The sequence below is a fragment of the Sphaeramia orbicularis genome, chromosome 3 (assembly GCF_902148855.1).
Source record: "Sphaeramia orbicularis chromosome 3, fSphaOr1.1, whole genome shotgun sequence".
NCBI classification, from domain to species: Eukaryota; Metazoa; Chordata; class Actinopteri; order Kurtiformes; family Apogonidae; genus Sphaeramia; species Sphaeramia orbicularis.
In genome coordinates, this window is record NC_043959.1 from 30,775,974 (window position 1) to 30,793,768 (window position 17,795).

Genomic DNA, 17,795 nt, shown 5'->3' on the forward strand with positions numbered 1-17,795 from the left:
TGGGATCAGCCACAGGTCAGCACATCAGACCAAACACAATAGATAGGAGGCGAGCAGCTCGAGAGGAAAGACTAAATAATAGAAATAAAACAAGACAAGTGAATGCTACCCCATCACTGGTTATCTAGGCCTCTTCACAGAAAACTCACCTACTGCCTCCACCTCAGGAAAAGATTTCTCCCCAAAACACCATAAAACTTAGCCGAGAAAAAAAAAAAAAAAAAAAAAAAAAGGAAATGATCGAAGATGTTTATTGGTGCCAGCATTCCCCCTTAGCTGTCAGTAAATAGTTCCTCCCCTCCAACAGAGCGGCTGTTTCTGTATTTATGGGTTTTAATAGGAAGAGCGTGATCATCATATTGACCGGTCTGCTTAGATCTTAATGGGTGCTTTAAATCTCAGGGAAATGCACTGTATTCGGGGGTGAGTTACAGTCAAATTAACATGGGGAGGGAGGCCAGTAGGGCTGCTCCTGCTAGAAGGGAGGAAAACAATCACTTGAATGATTGTCAGACATTTAGGATGAGTGGGGGAGGGTGAGAGGGGAGAAGATGCAATAAAAGATTTTCATCAGAGGCGGTGAGATGAGATGGGTTGGAGAGGACGGGAGAATCCAATGTGCTCGCCTTCCATTATAAGAATCATAAAATAGTTTTAGTGACCAAATATTGGGCTCTTTGAAACAAGATATTGGATCATATTACAAGCATTATGGTGTCATAGTTTGGCTCACACACAGGCTCAGACAAATGGCGTAGCATTTTGTGTGCATCTGTATTATGCTAACTTGTTTCTCCCCATATAAATATGCATTTGTGTCAGTGTGTGAACAATAAAAAAAAAAGGACGATGCCTTGAAAATGTCACCTATTGTTTTGAAGCATTCGGCTGGGTATTCTGGCCATCACCATTTTGTGAGCCCATATTTGGACAAGAGCTGAGAGAAACCGAAGGGACAAAACACGACCCTCACTAAAAACACCAACAAAAAAAATCCTTAGGGGTCTGAGCCTATTTTGGCCATTTTTGAGTACTTTTAATTTTGACTTTATATACTATATAAAGAAGTGTTTACTATACCCATGTTTGGTATCTTTTTTTTCAGCACAACTTCATCTATCTCATCTGCCTATTATTTTTTCACTTTAACCTACTGTAGCAACACAAAAGGATAAAAAACACACAAAAAAGACAAAATCTGATTCGAAAAATTTATATAACTTATTGATTAAATAACACAAAGATGCTTAACAAACCTTTTCAGCGACTTTAAAAGTGAATATTGGTTCCAAATATTAGGTATATGAAATCAAAATTGTAATAAATTAAAACTATACTCAAATATTTGACATAAAAACATATCTTTACATAAGCGTTTTCTCCGGTTTTCTTTTCATACTTTTATTAATGTTTGTTTGCTTTGAGTTCAAACCGTCATATCTCTGGTTGTGTTTGCTCTATCAACATTAAATAAAAAGTGGGAGAGTATTTCAAGTCTGCACTTTCAAATGCAATTATCCCCAGTGGTCTACATGACCGACTTCTGACACTAAAATGTGTTGAATAAAGTTAAGGGTTAAATCCAACCAAATAAATTCAGCTATAATCAATGTTAATACTTATATTTGTGTTCAACTGCATTAATTAACATAGTGTTCACACAGGCCATTTAGCACAGGATGGCCTAATTAGCCGACTAGCAGAAGGAAAATATAATCCAGTATGAATTAATGCCAACATTAGCTAATATAACTAAAAGGAAACTTCCTGATAGGATTTGTTGGATGATCGTGTTGATGGAACTTCTGACCCACAATTACAGTAAAGCTACCTCATGCCCATATACTCTCCCAAATAGTTTCCATACTTATTCCTGTCTCTCCCAAACTCTGTATCTTAGGCCTCTACCCTGATAACACTGGTCAACAACAAATTTATTGTTTAAGTTTTTTGAGCTGATTTAGGATAATGTTGGTGTGCTGAATCCAAAAATCACATTAATTTTGCTCAATCAGGTCAACTTTCTGAACTATGCTACATATTAGCTTTTTAACATTTTTGCTTACATTTATGGGCATTTTCACATCATATGATACAAAATTCTTTAATATTTCTTGCAATAAACGAGTTCTGAAGATTTTACTTTTGCCAATTTATGATTAATGTTTTTTTTTAATATTACAGGTGAATGAACTGGCTTCGACTAGAAGATCTTGCAAAAATAAGCCTGATGTATTCTGCTACATCTGCGGTGAATACACCATTGTACCTAACAGGAATCAAGTCACAAGTTTCATAAAGTGTGCTTACCAATCTTATTTTGGTATTAATTATTATATTTTGTGAGACGATCAAATTTTTCAAAATCAAATTAGCAAAAAAACCTGACCTGATTGAGAAAAACAGATGTCATTTTTGGATTTAGCGGTGCAAAATGGTCCTAATTCAGTTGAAAAAACCTAGACAACTTGCAAAAAACATTTTTTTGTAACCCAGTGTAATCTTTCCCTAAAATCACATGAAATCCAATTGATAAATCTTTGCCTTGCCCATTCAAAACGTCTCATTGCCATGTACTGGAAGAATATATCATGTCCTCCTATTAGCCATTGGCTTAAAGAATTATCTTCATGTCTAGCATTAGAGAAGCTGACTTATAGTCTTAAACATAAGCTTTGTGAACTTTATCAAATTTGGGGCCTTTTCTTAAAATTTCTCAAAAACACTGATCTGAAACATACCCTTGAACCTGTCACTACCTCTTAACACATTCTGTAAGGGCACTCGATGTTAATTTGATTAACCCACCACTTTTTGTGCTATAAATTTATCTGCCATTGAGTGTATTGTAATAATACTTGTATGCTCTACACTGGCTCCACAGTCCCTTGAGTGGTGTTGATCTGCTGTCTGGACACATGCTAATGGTACTGCACTATGCATTTCATTTTATAACTTTGTGTATATTTATGTTCTTTATTTCTATTTATTTATGCATTTACTTGCTTCTATTTGCAAACCTTGATAGAAGAGATGTGGGGTTGGGGTGTTGGGACTGGGGTTACTACAGCTCATATTGAATGTCTATGTTCACTATGTATCTATATTTCAAAATTCAAATAAATATATGTAAAAAAAAAAAAAAAAAAAAAAAAAAAAAAAAAAAAAAAGCTGCCTCATCACAAACTATGGTTTATTTAATAAACAGAACCTCAAAATGTGAGACTCAGCAGCTGATGCAGCTGTCAATCAAAGCCCAGACAGCAAACACAAACATACTCACGCCGGTCGATTCATTAAATCATTCATTAATTATAAATAAACTGTATGTGTTGATGTAATTTAAAAGATCAAGTTATACAGAGAAGTAAGATTTTAAACCAGGCTGTAAATATGGAGGTGTAGGAGTCTATGGGGATTGAATACGTTTGAAAAATAAAAAATAAATAAATAAATAATGCAAATTTGTAAAAGATTAGACCATCCTTTAATTTTTTTTTTATCCTTTTGTTAAAATGTTGAGCTTTTAAGTTCTTTTCACTTGGGATTTAAAGGCGTACGGGTAGAATTTTAAGATTCAGTGGTGAGGCTGTACATAAAAATGTGTAGTATCCTCTCTAGAGCTTGTGTTTGGTTCGTCTGTTTTGTTCTTCTGCAGAAACATCTCAGCATGGTGGGCTCCATGTAAGAAGACCCAGTCCTAATTTAGACACTATAAAACGCTGATTCTAAGTTAAAAAAAACAAACAAAACAAAAAAAAAAAACCCAACAATGACATATATGTGACAGATATTGCCTCATACTGAGAAGATCATAAGACTGGGCATAAATAGGTAGATAATTATTATACAACTGTCATAACAGAACAGTCAAATTCACAGCATGACGTAGAAAAGGCCAGTGGAATAGGCCAACAATAAACCATTAATCAGTACCATAGATTCATGAATGATCAGTACCATTCAGTACCAACCACTTAGTAACAAAGAGTGTAATCACCTGTAAGACTTGGGGTTAAAGTGTACATTTGTTTGTAAGTGTTTAAATCATAATCTATCAACAACTGTCATTAAGATGTATTTTACAAATTAATACAGCAATTAAATAATCAGTGTGTCTAAATACGCTGAGGCAGCAGGTCCCTGAAATAATATTCCAGGAGATGTCTGCTGTCACAAAAAGATTGCTTTGCTACTGAACTGAACTTTGCTTCCAAGCTTGTTCGTTCCACAAAGCGAGGATTTAACCTTTACGCACCGATGACGGGTGAAAATTTGGTCAGTGTGCAAAAATGCAAATGACAGCCAAACAATATAAATGGCAAAGGCGCGTCTCGGCTCGCCATCAGATAGCCGACAGAGTCGAGTTATAAGCTAGACGTTTCTCCCTGCTCGATAAAATGAACGCCACTATCAGCTGACAGTGAATGTCATTGCTGGTGCACAGAGGAAATTACGCCTAGAAGTTTTGAGTAATTGAATTTGTAAAAGTCACCGCATTACCCTATAATGCAATATGCAGATTTGGAGGTGGATGCAGTTTACAAAAGGACTGAACCACTATGAAACTGCCACCACCTCCAACACCCCCCTTTTACTTCAGACACAGACATACTCCATCATTACCCCAGTTTGCTATTTCACATTGCTTGTGGCACATTGCTGTTCTATCCTCAGAGGTAGCTGAGAAGTGTGTGTGAATCTCAGATGGTGTTTTGTTACAAAGACTGTTGAAACGCTCGTCACACTACGGCTGATTATTCCAGCGTTTCCACGGCATGACCTGTCAGGGTTTAGATACCCTTGACAAAGCTCCTCACAGTCATGGGGAGAAGCTACAGAGGCATCTTTACTCACAAAATACTGTATAAAGTGAAGGACATAAAGCATTCTACATATTATGTGAAGCCTATTTTCAAGACCCTGAGAGGTTTGCTTGATAAACACCACATGCTTTTATTGTGTGTGTAAATATTTCAGGGAGAACGGGCAGATTAGCAAAACGAAAATAACTTTAGAAGAGGAAAAATAGATATTTGCTTGCGCGTTGACCCATGGGGATCCATAGGTTCTAGATGTGGTGGTTTTTATAGAATAGAATAGAATAGAATGCCTTTATTGTCATTATACATATGTACAACAGAATTAAAAGAGACAACTCTCTTGTGGTGCATAGTGCAAAACAGTTTATGCTGTTGTGTATTTGTGCATGCTGTATCACATTTGTCCAGCAGTCACCGCCAAAGCATTCTGGCCATAGCTACCTGATTGTAAGGCTACTGTATTCCAAAATTACTAATATCTCCCAAAACATTGGTCCTATCAGCTTGCTGTTTTCATTAGTCTCTTCCTTGACCAAAAATACATAAGTCAACCAAACTGCAGCAGTCAGCGCCTTCTGGATTTTGTGTGAATCCCCGGACACACACACACATGTATGCACACACGCAGAGGCCACTTGGCTTTTATAATATAGATTTGTGTATATTTCAGGATTTGTTCTAACTCTACATAGCTGAAAAGCACAATAACAAACCCCTATGCTGCCTAAACTTCTATACATTTCTCCTAAAAATACCTCAAGTAATCAATAAACCACTATTATATAAAGGACACATGTGCTGTGTACACTGTGGGGCTTGTAAGAGCTAAAGTGGAAGGAAAAAAAAAAAAAAGAAAAAGGAAAATCATCATGTCTTACCTTTCTGGCTGTCAATAACAAAGTTCCCCTCCTCATTTCCCGTTGTGATCCTGTATGTGATCCCGTCTCCATCAGGGTCTTTGGCCAGTACTGTAGCCACAAGTGTGTTTGGGCCTGCATCTTCTGAGACGAATGTCCGATATCTGACAGAAATGCACAGAAACACAGAATCAGCACATGATCACAGCAGGATGACATGTGTCCCGCCGTCCTGTGATAAAGGTGAAAATGAGACACATTGAGTCAAGCATTTGTCGATGTTTCCAATCAATTCTATATAGTAGCTGTTGATGAGCAGAGCTGCAAGAGTAACAACTTTGGTTTTATATAAATAACAGTGGTCTGCATTATATGAGAATAGTGTTTAATGGCCAAAAAAGTATATAATATCAATCCAGCTTTGCAGGGGCAGAGGGGGGCCCTTTTTCAGCCCAGGAGTTTCATGCCCAAACCAAACCACTTTTTCAATGGAGGAGGAATTTGAATAAATTAAACAGCAGCTAACTCTTACAATGCTTTTTTATTGGTAATAAGTTCAGGTATATGTTGGTAAGTTAACAGAAAACACTTCCCTTTAACAATATGCTTAATTCAAATTGAAATCCGATAAAGATTCATAGGGTAAAAAATATGATGAAGTGAAAGTGTATTTACCTTTGTGCTGGAGCAATAAATGGAAACTAAAATATTTTGAAATTAAAATTACATTTTTCTTCCCAACAAAGAGGCGCTCTATTGTTAGGTATAGTGGCGGATCCAGAAAAAATTAAAGCGGGTGGGGTGGGGGGAGTTATATACATACATAGATATCCTTCTCTGAATTGTCATATTCTTGCTCAGGAGGACTGCATGCTTTGTTCACAGAACACACCGTGTATTACAGTCATATTTCACAAACAATATACACTTTAAACTTAATTAACCCTGAAGCTTAGCTGTAAAGGTCAGCCCAAAAAGTACCACGACAATCATCAGCTAATGGCACTTTAGCTCAACAGGTAGCACTTCAGACAGCAAAGCAGAAAATCGGGGTTTGAATCCTGGTCAGAGCAGCTTTTCTTCCTGCAGATTTTCAAATAGGCGGGGGCACACAGTGCTGATGGCACCGGTAGATAAATGCACCTGGTTTACACCAAACTCTTCAGTAGCTTCATTTTCTTTAACATGGCCTTTTCGACTCTACTACTTTGCCTCTTCCTGCCCTCTATCACCACCGACTGACTTGCACTACCGCTCCAAAAAAGACGACTCATGGGCCAAACCAACTGAAACATTTGGGAGGGAAGAATTCCCTCAGATGGTAGAACCTATCGAATCTACTGTGATGTAGGGGCTGCGCTGTCAGACGAATGTAGAATGAATGCATAGTTGAACGAAAATGAATGCAAGAAGAAGATTAGAGAAGTAACAGATAAGTGTCAAAATTATTTTTCCTCATATAATACATGGATTCAAAAAGTTTGGGATATTTACCAGATGGAGCAGATCACATACTTGCTCAGGCTTCAGAAAACCATATTTACTAAAAGATTGGAACCTATGTTACCTTTACTGCTGCAATAATATTTACTGGTGATGCAAGAATACTCCATGTTATCAAGGTGCTGTCATTCTACCTCTGACAAAGATTTATATCTACAGCCTTGTTTATTTATTTATTTATTTTTTTTTTTTTTTTATTCTTTAGAGTGAACATTGTTTGCTATAATTATTATTGCTTTCTCAAATTTCATCATATGTGTCTGTGGAGGGGTATGAGAATACATTTTCAGCTGTGTAGGGGGAAAAGAAATTAATTGAACTGTACTTGAATGTAAAATTGCACTGTACTGAAAAAAAGAAAAAATCTAATAAAAATTAAGTAAAAAAAAAATTAAAAAAAAAAAAAAAAAAAAAAAAAAAAATATATATATATATATATATATATATATATATATATATATATATATATAATTTTTTTTTTTTTTTTTTTATTAATTTATTTTTTTTTTCCCCATCCAACTGGCCCAAAGTCCAGACTGACATTAGCCGGCCCATTAGGAATCCTCCCAAAAGTCCCGATTACCCACTCCACCACTGCAGCTTTGTCAGCTTTATATTACAATCATATGATGAACTGAATGGCTTTGCTGTAACCTCCATGTGCTCATGAGTCCCTGAACATACAAATAGATAGACCTGCGAGTAGAACTACAACACTGCACCACTCGAAAACTCCGGTAAACCCGGTTCCTTCTGTGGCACAAAAAAACAAAACAAACAAAACAAAAAAAAACATGGTGAGTTCTTCCCAACATCACAGGTGCCTGACCCCGCTCCTCTCTTCTATCACACCTCCCGCCATCAAGTACCTGCAATCAATCGACTTTCAAAGTAAAGAACATGTGGACTGGGCTTGAGATGAAAATGGCTTTCTCTTACAGCGATATGAAATCATGACACAGTGGGAAGAAGTAGCACTCGAGCGGGGAGCATTCACCAAAACACTCACCCCAACACTGTCCAGTTTTCTGCATCACTCTCCTGAAGGACAGTCAGAATGGCTGCACCCTAATCAAATTTTAAGGGTGTGTATGTCTACTGCTGGTTTCTAAATCAGCGCACAAGGGACAGAGGAAGGGCTTTATTTTTTATTTACTTATTATTTCTTTAAAGTGGGGGAAGAAAATAACAACTTATACAACTACGCTTTAAAAATTCAGTGCAAACTTGTATGCATCGAAGTGGTGCTTTTACAAAGAGAAGCAGCAGTATCATGATCTTATATCTTCACATATTAGAATAATCTAACCAGAAGGTCAAAGACTTTTTTTTTTTTTTTTTTTTTTACAGAATTCTATACATAGCGCAACCTTTCATGTCAATAGAATAATATTAAAAAAAACAAATATAGTAGATAATGTATCAATAAAATGTGCATTCTTAATCATTTTCAACAACTTACAAAGTATTTTTCATATAAACCACATTCAAGCTAACAGTTTCACTTGCCTTGCCATGCATTTTTTATCAGCCCCTGCATACCAAACCAAGTTCAGCTTCTTGCTATAAAATTCCCCCTCAGTTTTGTCTTTGTATCTTAGTGTAACACTTTGAACTTCTGCTTTGAACTCCCTTTTGGCCTTATATATACATCTCTGAACCACTGATGTGCTTGAAAGCAAAACTTTTCTTGAAAAGATGGCTTTTCTACCTTGTTGACATGAGGTTCACACTCTACATTTTTGGGGCAAATCTGAGCAAAATCACCAAGACAAAAGCCAACAAATAAATAACCAAGCCAGCAGAGAAAACCATAAGAAAAAGAATATCACTTAATTAAACATGGTAACCCTAAAACTTGTGGTAGTGGAGATACTGTATGTCATATTTTGTTGTGCTGGTGACAGTTTGTTTTCTAGTCCAACTGTTGGCAATTATAATGTTGAATGTTCCCTGACAAAGTTTGCTTAATACAGCTATAAGGCAAACAATGAAAAAAAAAAAAGAAAGAAATTCAACTCAGAGGTAATTGCACTGGCATTAAAACAGTACATAAAGGACATTTCAGTATGTGGATCAAATGCTAAACTATGCTCTGCTTATTGGATATGTACCATCAGATCACTGCAACGGCATCACGGCAAAAAGACTTAAAAATATGGACAATTTATATAGTACACAGAGACTTTGAACACAGAATGTATACTAGTCAACATTTGCTAGGGATCAGTTTTATATTTGCACAATAATTGATGTTGTATAATATTTTGGGTGACTTCATATATTACGTGTGTACTTTGGCTAGTCATGTAAAGAAAAATGGCCCAAAAGGTAAAAAAAAAATAAAAATTTTATTGCACTTTCAGGCAAAAGGGTGATACAACCCTAGAAATTAGAGTTCACAACAATTACTCTTCCAATTTTGTTTTCACTGAAACCACTCAGAATGTTCTGAAACACATACGGTGTGATGTCAATAATGTGTGTGGCCACCATCCACATCCGCAGGCTGTACTCCACTGGGAAAGTAAATTTTCAAGTTTCCAGAATTACACCCCCGAATATAGCAAAGTTATAGTCCTGATCCCTAGCAAATGTTGACTAGTCTATTATAGATACGAAAACAAGATAAGAAAAAAAATACTTTTCACAAATGCTTATATTAGTACCTTAGGCTGGACCTGAGTATCTATTTCAACATTAACCTGCTTTCTCAGCATTCTTAGTGTTTTCTTGTATGTAACTGGGACTCAGAAATCTGGGAAAATACAAATGAAGCCCTATTTTCTTATAAGATGTCAAATACATCAAGAACATCTGAGACTAAACAATAGATACAATGCCATAAAAAAAAAAATCTCTATAGAAAATGACTAATCTTCAGTTCAGACTTAGGCTTCAGTTCAGGTTTTCCTTTCTGCTCACTTCCATAACCCTTTTGAACAAACAGCTTAAAGCAGCGTATGATTTTCATCACAATTTTCTTTTTCAAATTCGTACAACATGGGTGATAGCCTAATTATCACTAAACCATTAGTCTTTCTCTGCTTACGCCCTTGAATCACTTCCCTCATGGTGAACAACTTTGAAGATGACTCCATCATAAACACAGTCCACTTGTTTACGTAACAAACTGAAATGTCACTCGGGCCTTTTCGTAAATTTTGGTGCGAAGTGCATTGTGGGATGGAAATTCCACACAGCAGCAATTTCGCTGTCTCTTTGTGAGTGCTGAACCCAAATGTCACCTTTACCTCCATCCATCAACTAGACTCATTCTTTAGAACAACCCTGGTGGACTGGAGAATCTTACATTGTAGCGATTTGGCTCGTTTTCCCGCCGAATCTGTCAGAAACCGCTGTCACTTGGTCGCTGCGTGGAATTCCCATTCCCACATTGAACTTCGTGACAAAATTTCCAGAAACACCCGAGTGACATTCCGGTTTGTTATGTAAACAAGCGGACTGTGTTTATGATGTAGTCATCTTTCAAGTTGTTCACAGTGAGGGAAGTGATTCAGGTGCATTAGCATGGAAAGACTAGTGGATTATGATAATTAGGATATCACTCAGGTTTTACAAATTAGAAAAAATAAATTGTGATGAAAGTCATACACTGCTTTAAGTCTTAAACACTGATTGGAAGGTTTCTAGTCTGGTGTTCAGTATTTTTAAATATTCTTCCATATTCATTCTCTTCACATTCTCTAATGTTTGTTATATTTATATTTTGATGATTTTTTTTAACATATACTGATATGTATTTATGTAACATGGCTTGTATATTTATGCGTTTATGTGACTGTATATTGTAAGTAGAAAATCAATACTGTATATACTTACAGTATATGATGTTGTATATTTATGTGATTTTATACTATCATCTGTGTTAATGCCCACTGAGTATTTGGGTCAGATTAGCATATTGCATTATACATTTATTATTTGTGTTTACCATGGTAGCTGCAACGCGGCACTATCATTCAAGACCAATGTGTCTATTGGGACAACAAAGGATATCTTATCTTAACTGAATTCAAGATGTCATTATTGGATATCTGTATTCATAAATTCCTGGATTAATATTATGAGATGAAAATAGTATTTCTTAAGGGAAACACCCACAAAACTCCAGTGGGAACTATGGCTACTGACTGAGGAGATAAGAAACAAGAAAAACACTCAACTAATCAATAACGCCGCTGTGTGTGCTACTCTCTTGCTTAAAGCTTAAAGTTAAAACCAAAAGATGTACTTCTTCTACAGCTGTTTCTCAATGACTCATTGCCTGCCCACATGGCCATGCACATTAAAAATGCAGGTCTAGTAACTCCAACAGTCTGACAAAAACCTATATCCATCTGCTATCCCTCTGTAGTGACAAGGCTTACTCATTTGTCACTGAAAACAAGGTACTCTCATTAGGGCCAGAACACTGTGATCATGTTCACTGCTGTGTTTGTGCCTCAAAAACTGTTGGACTGGTTCTGCCTGGAAAGACCACTGACGTGCCACTTGTTTGTAAAGTGCCACTGTAGCATCTGAGCAATTTCAACCTACACTCTGCAGGCCGTGCCGCTCCCTACAGATCAATACGCAAGTCAGGTAAAAGGAGAGGCTGTGTTGTGCTTCTTTATTATGTAGTTTTAAAGGTACATAGGGCACATTGATCAAATGGCTTGCACTTGTGGTCCAAGGAAGCTATTTGAAAGATCATTAGATAATTGCTTGTATTTATCTCACCTGAAAGCTATAAAGTACTCAGGCTTCCTTATGCACTTCTGCCTGCAATTTGATGGCAAAATTACAGATGCTGTCTGTGCAGTTGAATTTATGCATGGCTCTTTCACACCGACCACAAGCCTCTTTTGTCCTCACTCCCCAAATTAACTTAACTTGTGCATTACAGATGCAGAGAGTGTAATCATTATGGATTCAAATGGAGTCTGCTAAACAATTAGGCTTATGATTACAAGGAGTCTGAATAGGAGCTACAATAGCTAACGTTGGCCCGTATCGGTCCACACCATACATCACTGTGTTGGATGCTTTAAATTTATTGCATGGTAGCATGGGATAAAAAAAAAAGTCAGCTATATGAGTCATTCATCAATCAACTGAAAACCTATCAGATTTAATAAATGATTTTTATTCTAGATAAATGAAAGAAAAATAATATATAGCATGGGGATGTTATCTTAGAGTGTGGGGAATTGTGATTTTTTTTTTCCTTTTAATTCATTTATTTAAGAGAAAGACGAAATACAATAAAGGTAGAGAAGATTTGACTCATGTTAATGGAAGATTTTCCCAGTTTTTGGTGCAGAACCCAAAATATTTTAGGTACAATGAAGGTGAACAGATGTTAAAGGGGTCATATTTTGCTAAACCCACGTTTATTAGTCTTTGGTACATGTATTTGTGTATTTGGACCCTAATAGTTCATAAATTTTGAATTTGAACTCTCCAGGTGCTGCAAAGCTATCTTTATATTAATTTCAGCAAAAATTGAACGGATTTCTATTACCCGTTTCAATTCCTTCTTAATTTGTTATGTATTATAACTACGCCATGAAATTTACACATATAAGGTCAAGACTTCCGACGAACATTTCTCCGAGTACGACATAATTGTTTGTCAGCAGCAGCGGTTGCAGTCCATACTGAAAATACGTCTAAACTTCGAGCCGATTACCTAAAATGTTCAGTTGTTGGTTGTATTAATGAACTCAAGTGGCTGAACAGAACAGAGCAGCACAGCCAACAACCTGAAGGGGCGGGGTCATGTGCATTTAAAGGGCCAGCGCTCAAAATGACCTTTCTGGTGTCATTACTCAGAAATAGGTTTGAAGATGGACCTGTGGAGTTGAATTAATGAAGAATTCAGATCCAAGCATAGCATTTACAGTTTATGTAGACCACAGGGAAATGTTTTAAAATGCATAATTCCATTAAAAAAAGCAAAATATCACTCCTCTAAATCAACATAGAAACCATTTAAAGTTAAATTAAGCTTTTTGCTTATTTGCAATTTTCATCTAATTATTGTAATGTGTTTTACTTTTTCCAGTGTTTTGTACACAGACGCAGTGATGGTAATGGTCATAGATTATGGGAAATTATTTACTTTTGTATTAAAAAACTTAAATCTTCAACAAACTAAGGGAAACTGCTGCAACAAGACAGCACTTAAGCCTTCTGAAAACTCAGCAATACATTGGTTAATCCTCAAAATATGCAGCTGAGCATGATTATGACACAGTGGTGAGGACATTATGATAATTATAAGCATAGTGGAAGCTTTACATGGGAAAATAGCAAATACACGAAAATTTTAATACAACTGATGACAATGACATCCATTTTATTGATTTGCAAAACAATGCTCGGTGTCTTCTAATATTTAGTTGATTGACATTAAATTGATATGTAACTGTGAAATATATCTGACCATTTACAAATTATGCTAAAAACTACTTTTTGGGAGGTACTGTTAATTGAACTAGGTCCTCTATTATATGTATGTTTTTGTTTTGTAATTGTGATGAATGGTTTTTAGTTGTTGTTTGTGTTGTTTTGCTTTATTTTGTGTGTGGGTGCTTTTGGTAATTTGTGTTTTGCAGTATAATGACAATTGTGATGGGAGTGGACACCAGGAAGAATAGCGATGGCCTAAGCCAAAGCTAATGGAGATCCAAATAAATGAAAATGAAATTTTATGGTACTTTTTTGCACTACATATTTGAGGTTTATACTTGACATCTACAGGGTGGGGAAGCAAAATTTACAATATTTTGAGGCAGGGATTGAAAGACAGTGTATGACCAATTAGTTTATTGAAAGTCATGACAATTTATTTGCCACAAGAAAATTTACATCATAGAAAATGTTTTTATTCTATGTGTCCTCCTTCTTTCTCAATAACTGCCTTCACACGCTTCCTGAAACTTGCACAAGTGTTCCTTAAATATTCGGGTGACAACTTCTCCCATTCTTCTTTAATAGTATCTTCCAGACTTTCTCGTAATAGTTTTGCTCATAGTCATTCTCTTCTTTCCATTATAAACAGTCTTTATGGACACTCCAACTATTTTTGAAATCTCCTTTGGTGTGACGAGTGCATTCAGCAAATCACACACTCTTTGACGTTTGCTTTCCTGATTACTCATATGGGCAAAAGTTTCTGAAAAGGTATGGATAATAGTGTTAGGTATGATTATGACATCAATATATGTTTGGTTTCAAAACAACTGACGTAGTGCCTGCTGAGAGAAAACAACTAAATGTTCATTGTAAATTTTGCTTCCCCACCCTATACATTGTCCCAACCTCACCAGATAACTTTTGCCAATGTATTTCAAACACAATACTGTAGACATTAATTGAACAAAACAGTGACTCTGTGAGTGTCTGGGAAAGACATCAACAAGCATCCCTAAGAAACAGCAAAAGGCCTAGCAGTCAAGCAGCATTGGATGCCTTTTGCAATCACATTTGGGCCCTACCGCAACTCTCATTTGGTGAGATCAATGCTGCAATCAGCTGCAAACCACCTCAGACGTACACAAGCACACACTAATTACTTTTTAACCTTTTTGTTTTACTTTTTTGTTTTAGTTTGTTTTCATTTAGTTAATCTGGGAAGAAAAATAGATGCGTCCCTCCGGCCACTGCCTGATGTCAGCTGTGAAAATTAAATACTGAATTTAATTATTGGTTCAATTAGTTTACACAGATAAGGCATCGATGGAGAGTGGAAGAAAGTGAACGGATAATGACATGTGTGGTGGAGTGTGGCTGCGTCTGTATGCTGGGTAGGTGGCGGTCAAGACCCTCCGTTAAACCGTGCAGATGCCTGTTGTGTGGTTTGTGTGATGCTGTATTCCATGCTGACCATGTCATAGGATGAACAGACAATGGGCCTCATACAGCCTCATACAGCAATATATTATATTTTCAATCGGAAAAAGTAAGTGAAGCTTGCTAATAACCCAGTGGCACAACACTTTGCCCCTTGTGTAAACTGACCCCCCTGCCTCATAGACAGCAAGGGAAGCTCGGCTTCCTCTAAAATTACGAAAATTAAATGGTTAAATATGTACGGTTGTGTTGACATTTCATTGACTAGAAATGTGTTAGAACACGTTCATCTGAAAGACGAGTTCGTTCAGAATCAGCTTTATCACAAATCAGTGGACTCGACGTTGTTCCCTTCTCATACATTCCCGTTGCGCTGTTTTCTCATACGATCTATGGTCAGTGCATTTGTCTGTAGACACCTGTACGCCTGTAGCACTTCAATGGGACTGAGTGGAACAGTTTTTTTCATTGCCTCAAAACTGGACGGTAATTGGATAAATGCCATAATGTTGTCCCGCCCCCGGACACCCGGCATCTCTGGGGGTGAATGGAGCTGTGGGCGGAGCTTGGCCGGGCTGGACACTGGGCTTCCACGTGTTGATTGGAGGATCGGTTGAAAGGCTGAATCCCGTTTGATTGACAGCTATTTTGAGATCTACTCCTTCACTTGACAGAGTTCAGTTTAATATCGTCTGCTTGTGAAATCGAGAGAGAAACTACTACGAAATGATTGTTCATTTCTTGCACTGTAAATAAAACAGACTCACTGTACTTCCTTGTTTCAATTTAACATCATTTCAGCGTTTTCTTGTTTACTTGGTACAATAAGGTCACTGACCATTTTCTTAAAAAGGAAGGGAAGGCCGAATTTATGTTTAAATAACTTGACCATTTTTTTATGAAAGCCGACAACGAGCTTCCCCAGTCTGAAAGACGAGCAGCCGCCACTGCTGCCTACCTAGGGATTCATTTAGAGTCTTAACTGCCAATCTTTCGAAAAACTTTTAAAAAATGTGTTTTAAAAAAATGCAAAGAACATATGTCAAATTTGACAGGGCTGAATAGCCTCCAAGAAATCAGCTGCAGAAGACAGAATTCCTGGTATATCTATATACACGCTGTGGTATAAGAAAAAAAAAAAAAAAAAAAAAAAAAGCTAAATGAATTCTAGATGCATCAAATCCTCTTACCGTCCAATCTGCTCCTACCCATCTGTAATGAATGACTGTAAATGGAACAGGTGTGGCTGGTTACTTGTAATTAGGATTAGACCACACCCACTAGGCACCATAAAAGGGCAGGTTTTGTGCCGTGTGCAAACAGCTGACTTTCAGAGATGCAACCAAAAAAGGGGTAAGAAAAAGAATTTTAGAAGCAGCAAAATCATCATACTTTCAAATCAAATCAAACATGAAAACGCAGTCTTTCAGAGCCACTACAAAACAGCAGAAACACAACAGTGGAGACACATATCCTTAGCCTTGTAGTGTAATTGCCTAAATCCCATTTTGAGAACTGCATTTCTTTGCTCTCCTAACACTGCTGATTCATTGCCTATGACCTGAAAAAAAAGACCAAAAAAAAAAAAAAAAGGGGGGGGGGGGGTTGTTCAGTGAGTTCAGTCCAATTCAACATAAAATAATCGGAATTACATTGTATTATGTGTTTCTGTGTTCTTTCTGGGCTCTAATGTTTTTCTCTTGGCGAGAGTGCACTGAGCCGAAATGTCTCTCCTGGCTGGAGTAAGAGCAAAAATAAGACATCATTGGTAAGTCCCATAAATCCATGGGTACTAACAAAATAAAAGAATATGCATAATAAAAACAAAGCTGAGAGAAATTTTATTTGGATATGGTTTCTTGCATGAGGCCCATTATTCTTAAAACGACAGAGTAAATATTTAAGCCTTCCTTTGATTTGTTCTGACATTTTTAGATGATTTAATGTATATATAATCATCTACATGGTATCTGCAGGTTCAAGGAAACCAAATGTATGACTTTTTTAACACATTTTCAAGGTATTCTCAAAGTTTTTAAGACCTTTGAGTGTCAGATTTGAGGATTAATTATCTTTTTTTTTTTTTAAATTACGTCCTTAATCATAGACTTTTTTTTTTAGGATCCACTGACACCAAGACCTTTATAAGGTTCTAAAAGTTATTAACTAAGAAAATAGAGTTGCGGAAAAAATAATTAGACCATCCCTTGTTTTCTTCAATTTCTTGGTCATTCTAATGCCTGGTACAACTAAAGGTACATTTGTTTGGATAAATATAATGATAACAACAAAAATAGCTCATAAGAGTTTAATTTAAAAGCTGATATCTAGCCATTTCCCATGTTTTCTTGATAATAACCAAAACCACTTAAGTTCTTACATTAATAGCTATGGCATTGTACTGCCAAAAACAGTGCTTTTCGGCATTCCATGTTTTCTTTTTTGTCTGTTTTAGTCACATGATACACACAGGAGTTAGTGCTTGATTGCATAACCATTGTTTTTGATGACTTCTGATGGTGTAATAAATGTTTCAGCAACTGTATATGTACTTTTTTCTTGTAGAAATAAGGGCTATTATGTACTGTGGTTACTGTAGCATCATGAAGCAGAGTGGGAACATTTTACTTCTAGCAACCTGTTATTAATGTTTGTTTTGAAGTCAGCATTTAACTGCATGGGAATGCAAGCCAACAGGGACAGTACTGTTGTTCTTATTAACTTAATATAAGCAACAACAAAAAAAAACAGG

General features: G+C 36.4%; 1 protein-coding gene across 1 annotated transcript in view; it reads right to left on the bottom strand.

Annotated features, from left to right (window-relative positions):
- LOC115413880 (neural-cadherin) overlaps window positions 1-17,795 on the bottom strand; it is a 527,604-nt gene that overhangs the window by 327,994 nt on the left and 181,815 nt on the right. The window contains exon 7 of the mRNA XM_030127006.1: window positions 5,702-5,844. Within this exon, the coding sequence (XP_029982866.1) occupies window positions 5,702-5,844 (143 nt within the window). The remainder of the gene's footprint in view (window positions 1-5,701; window positions 5,845-17,795) is intronic.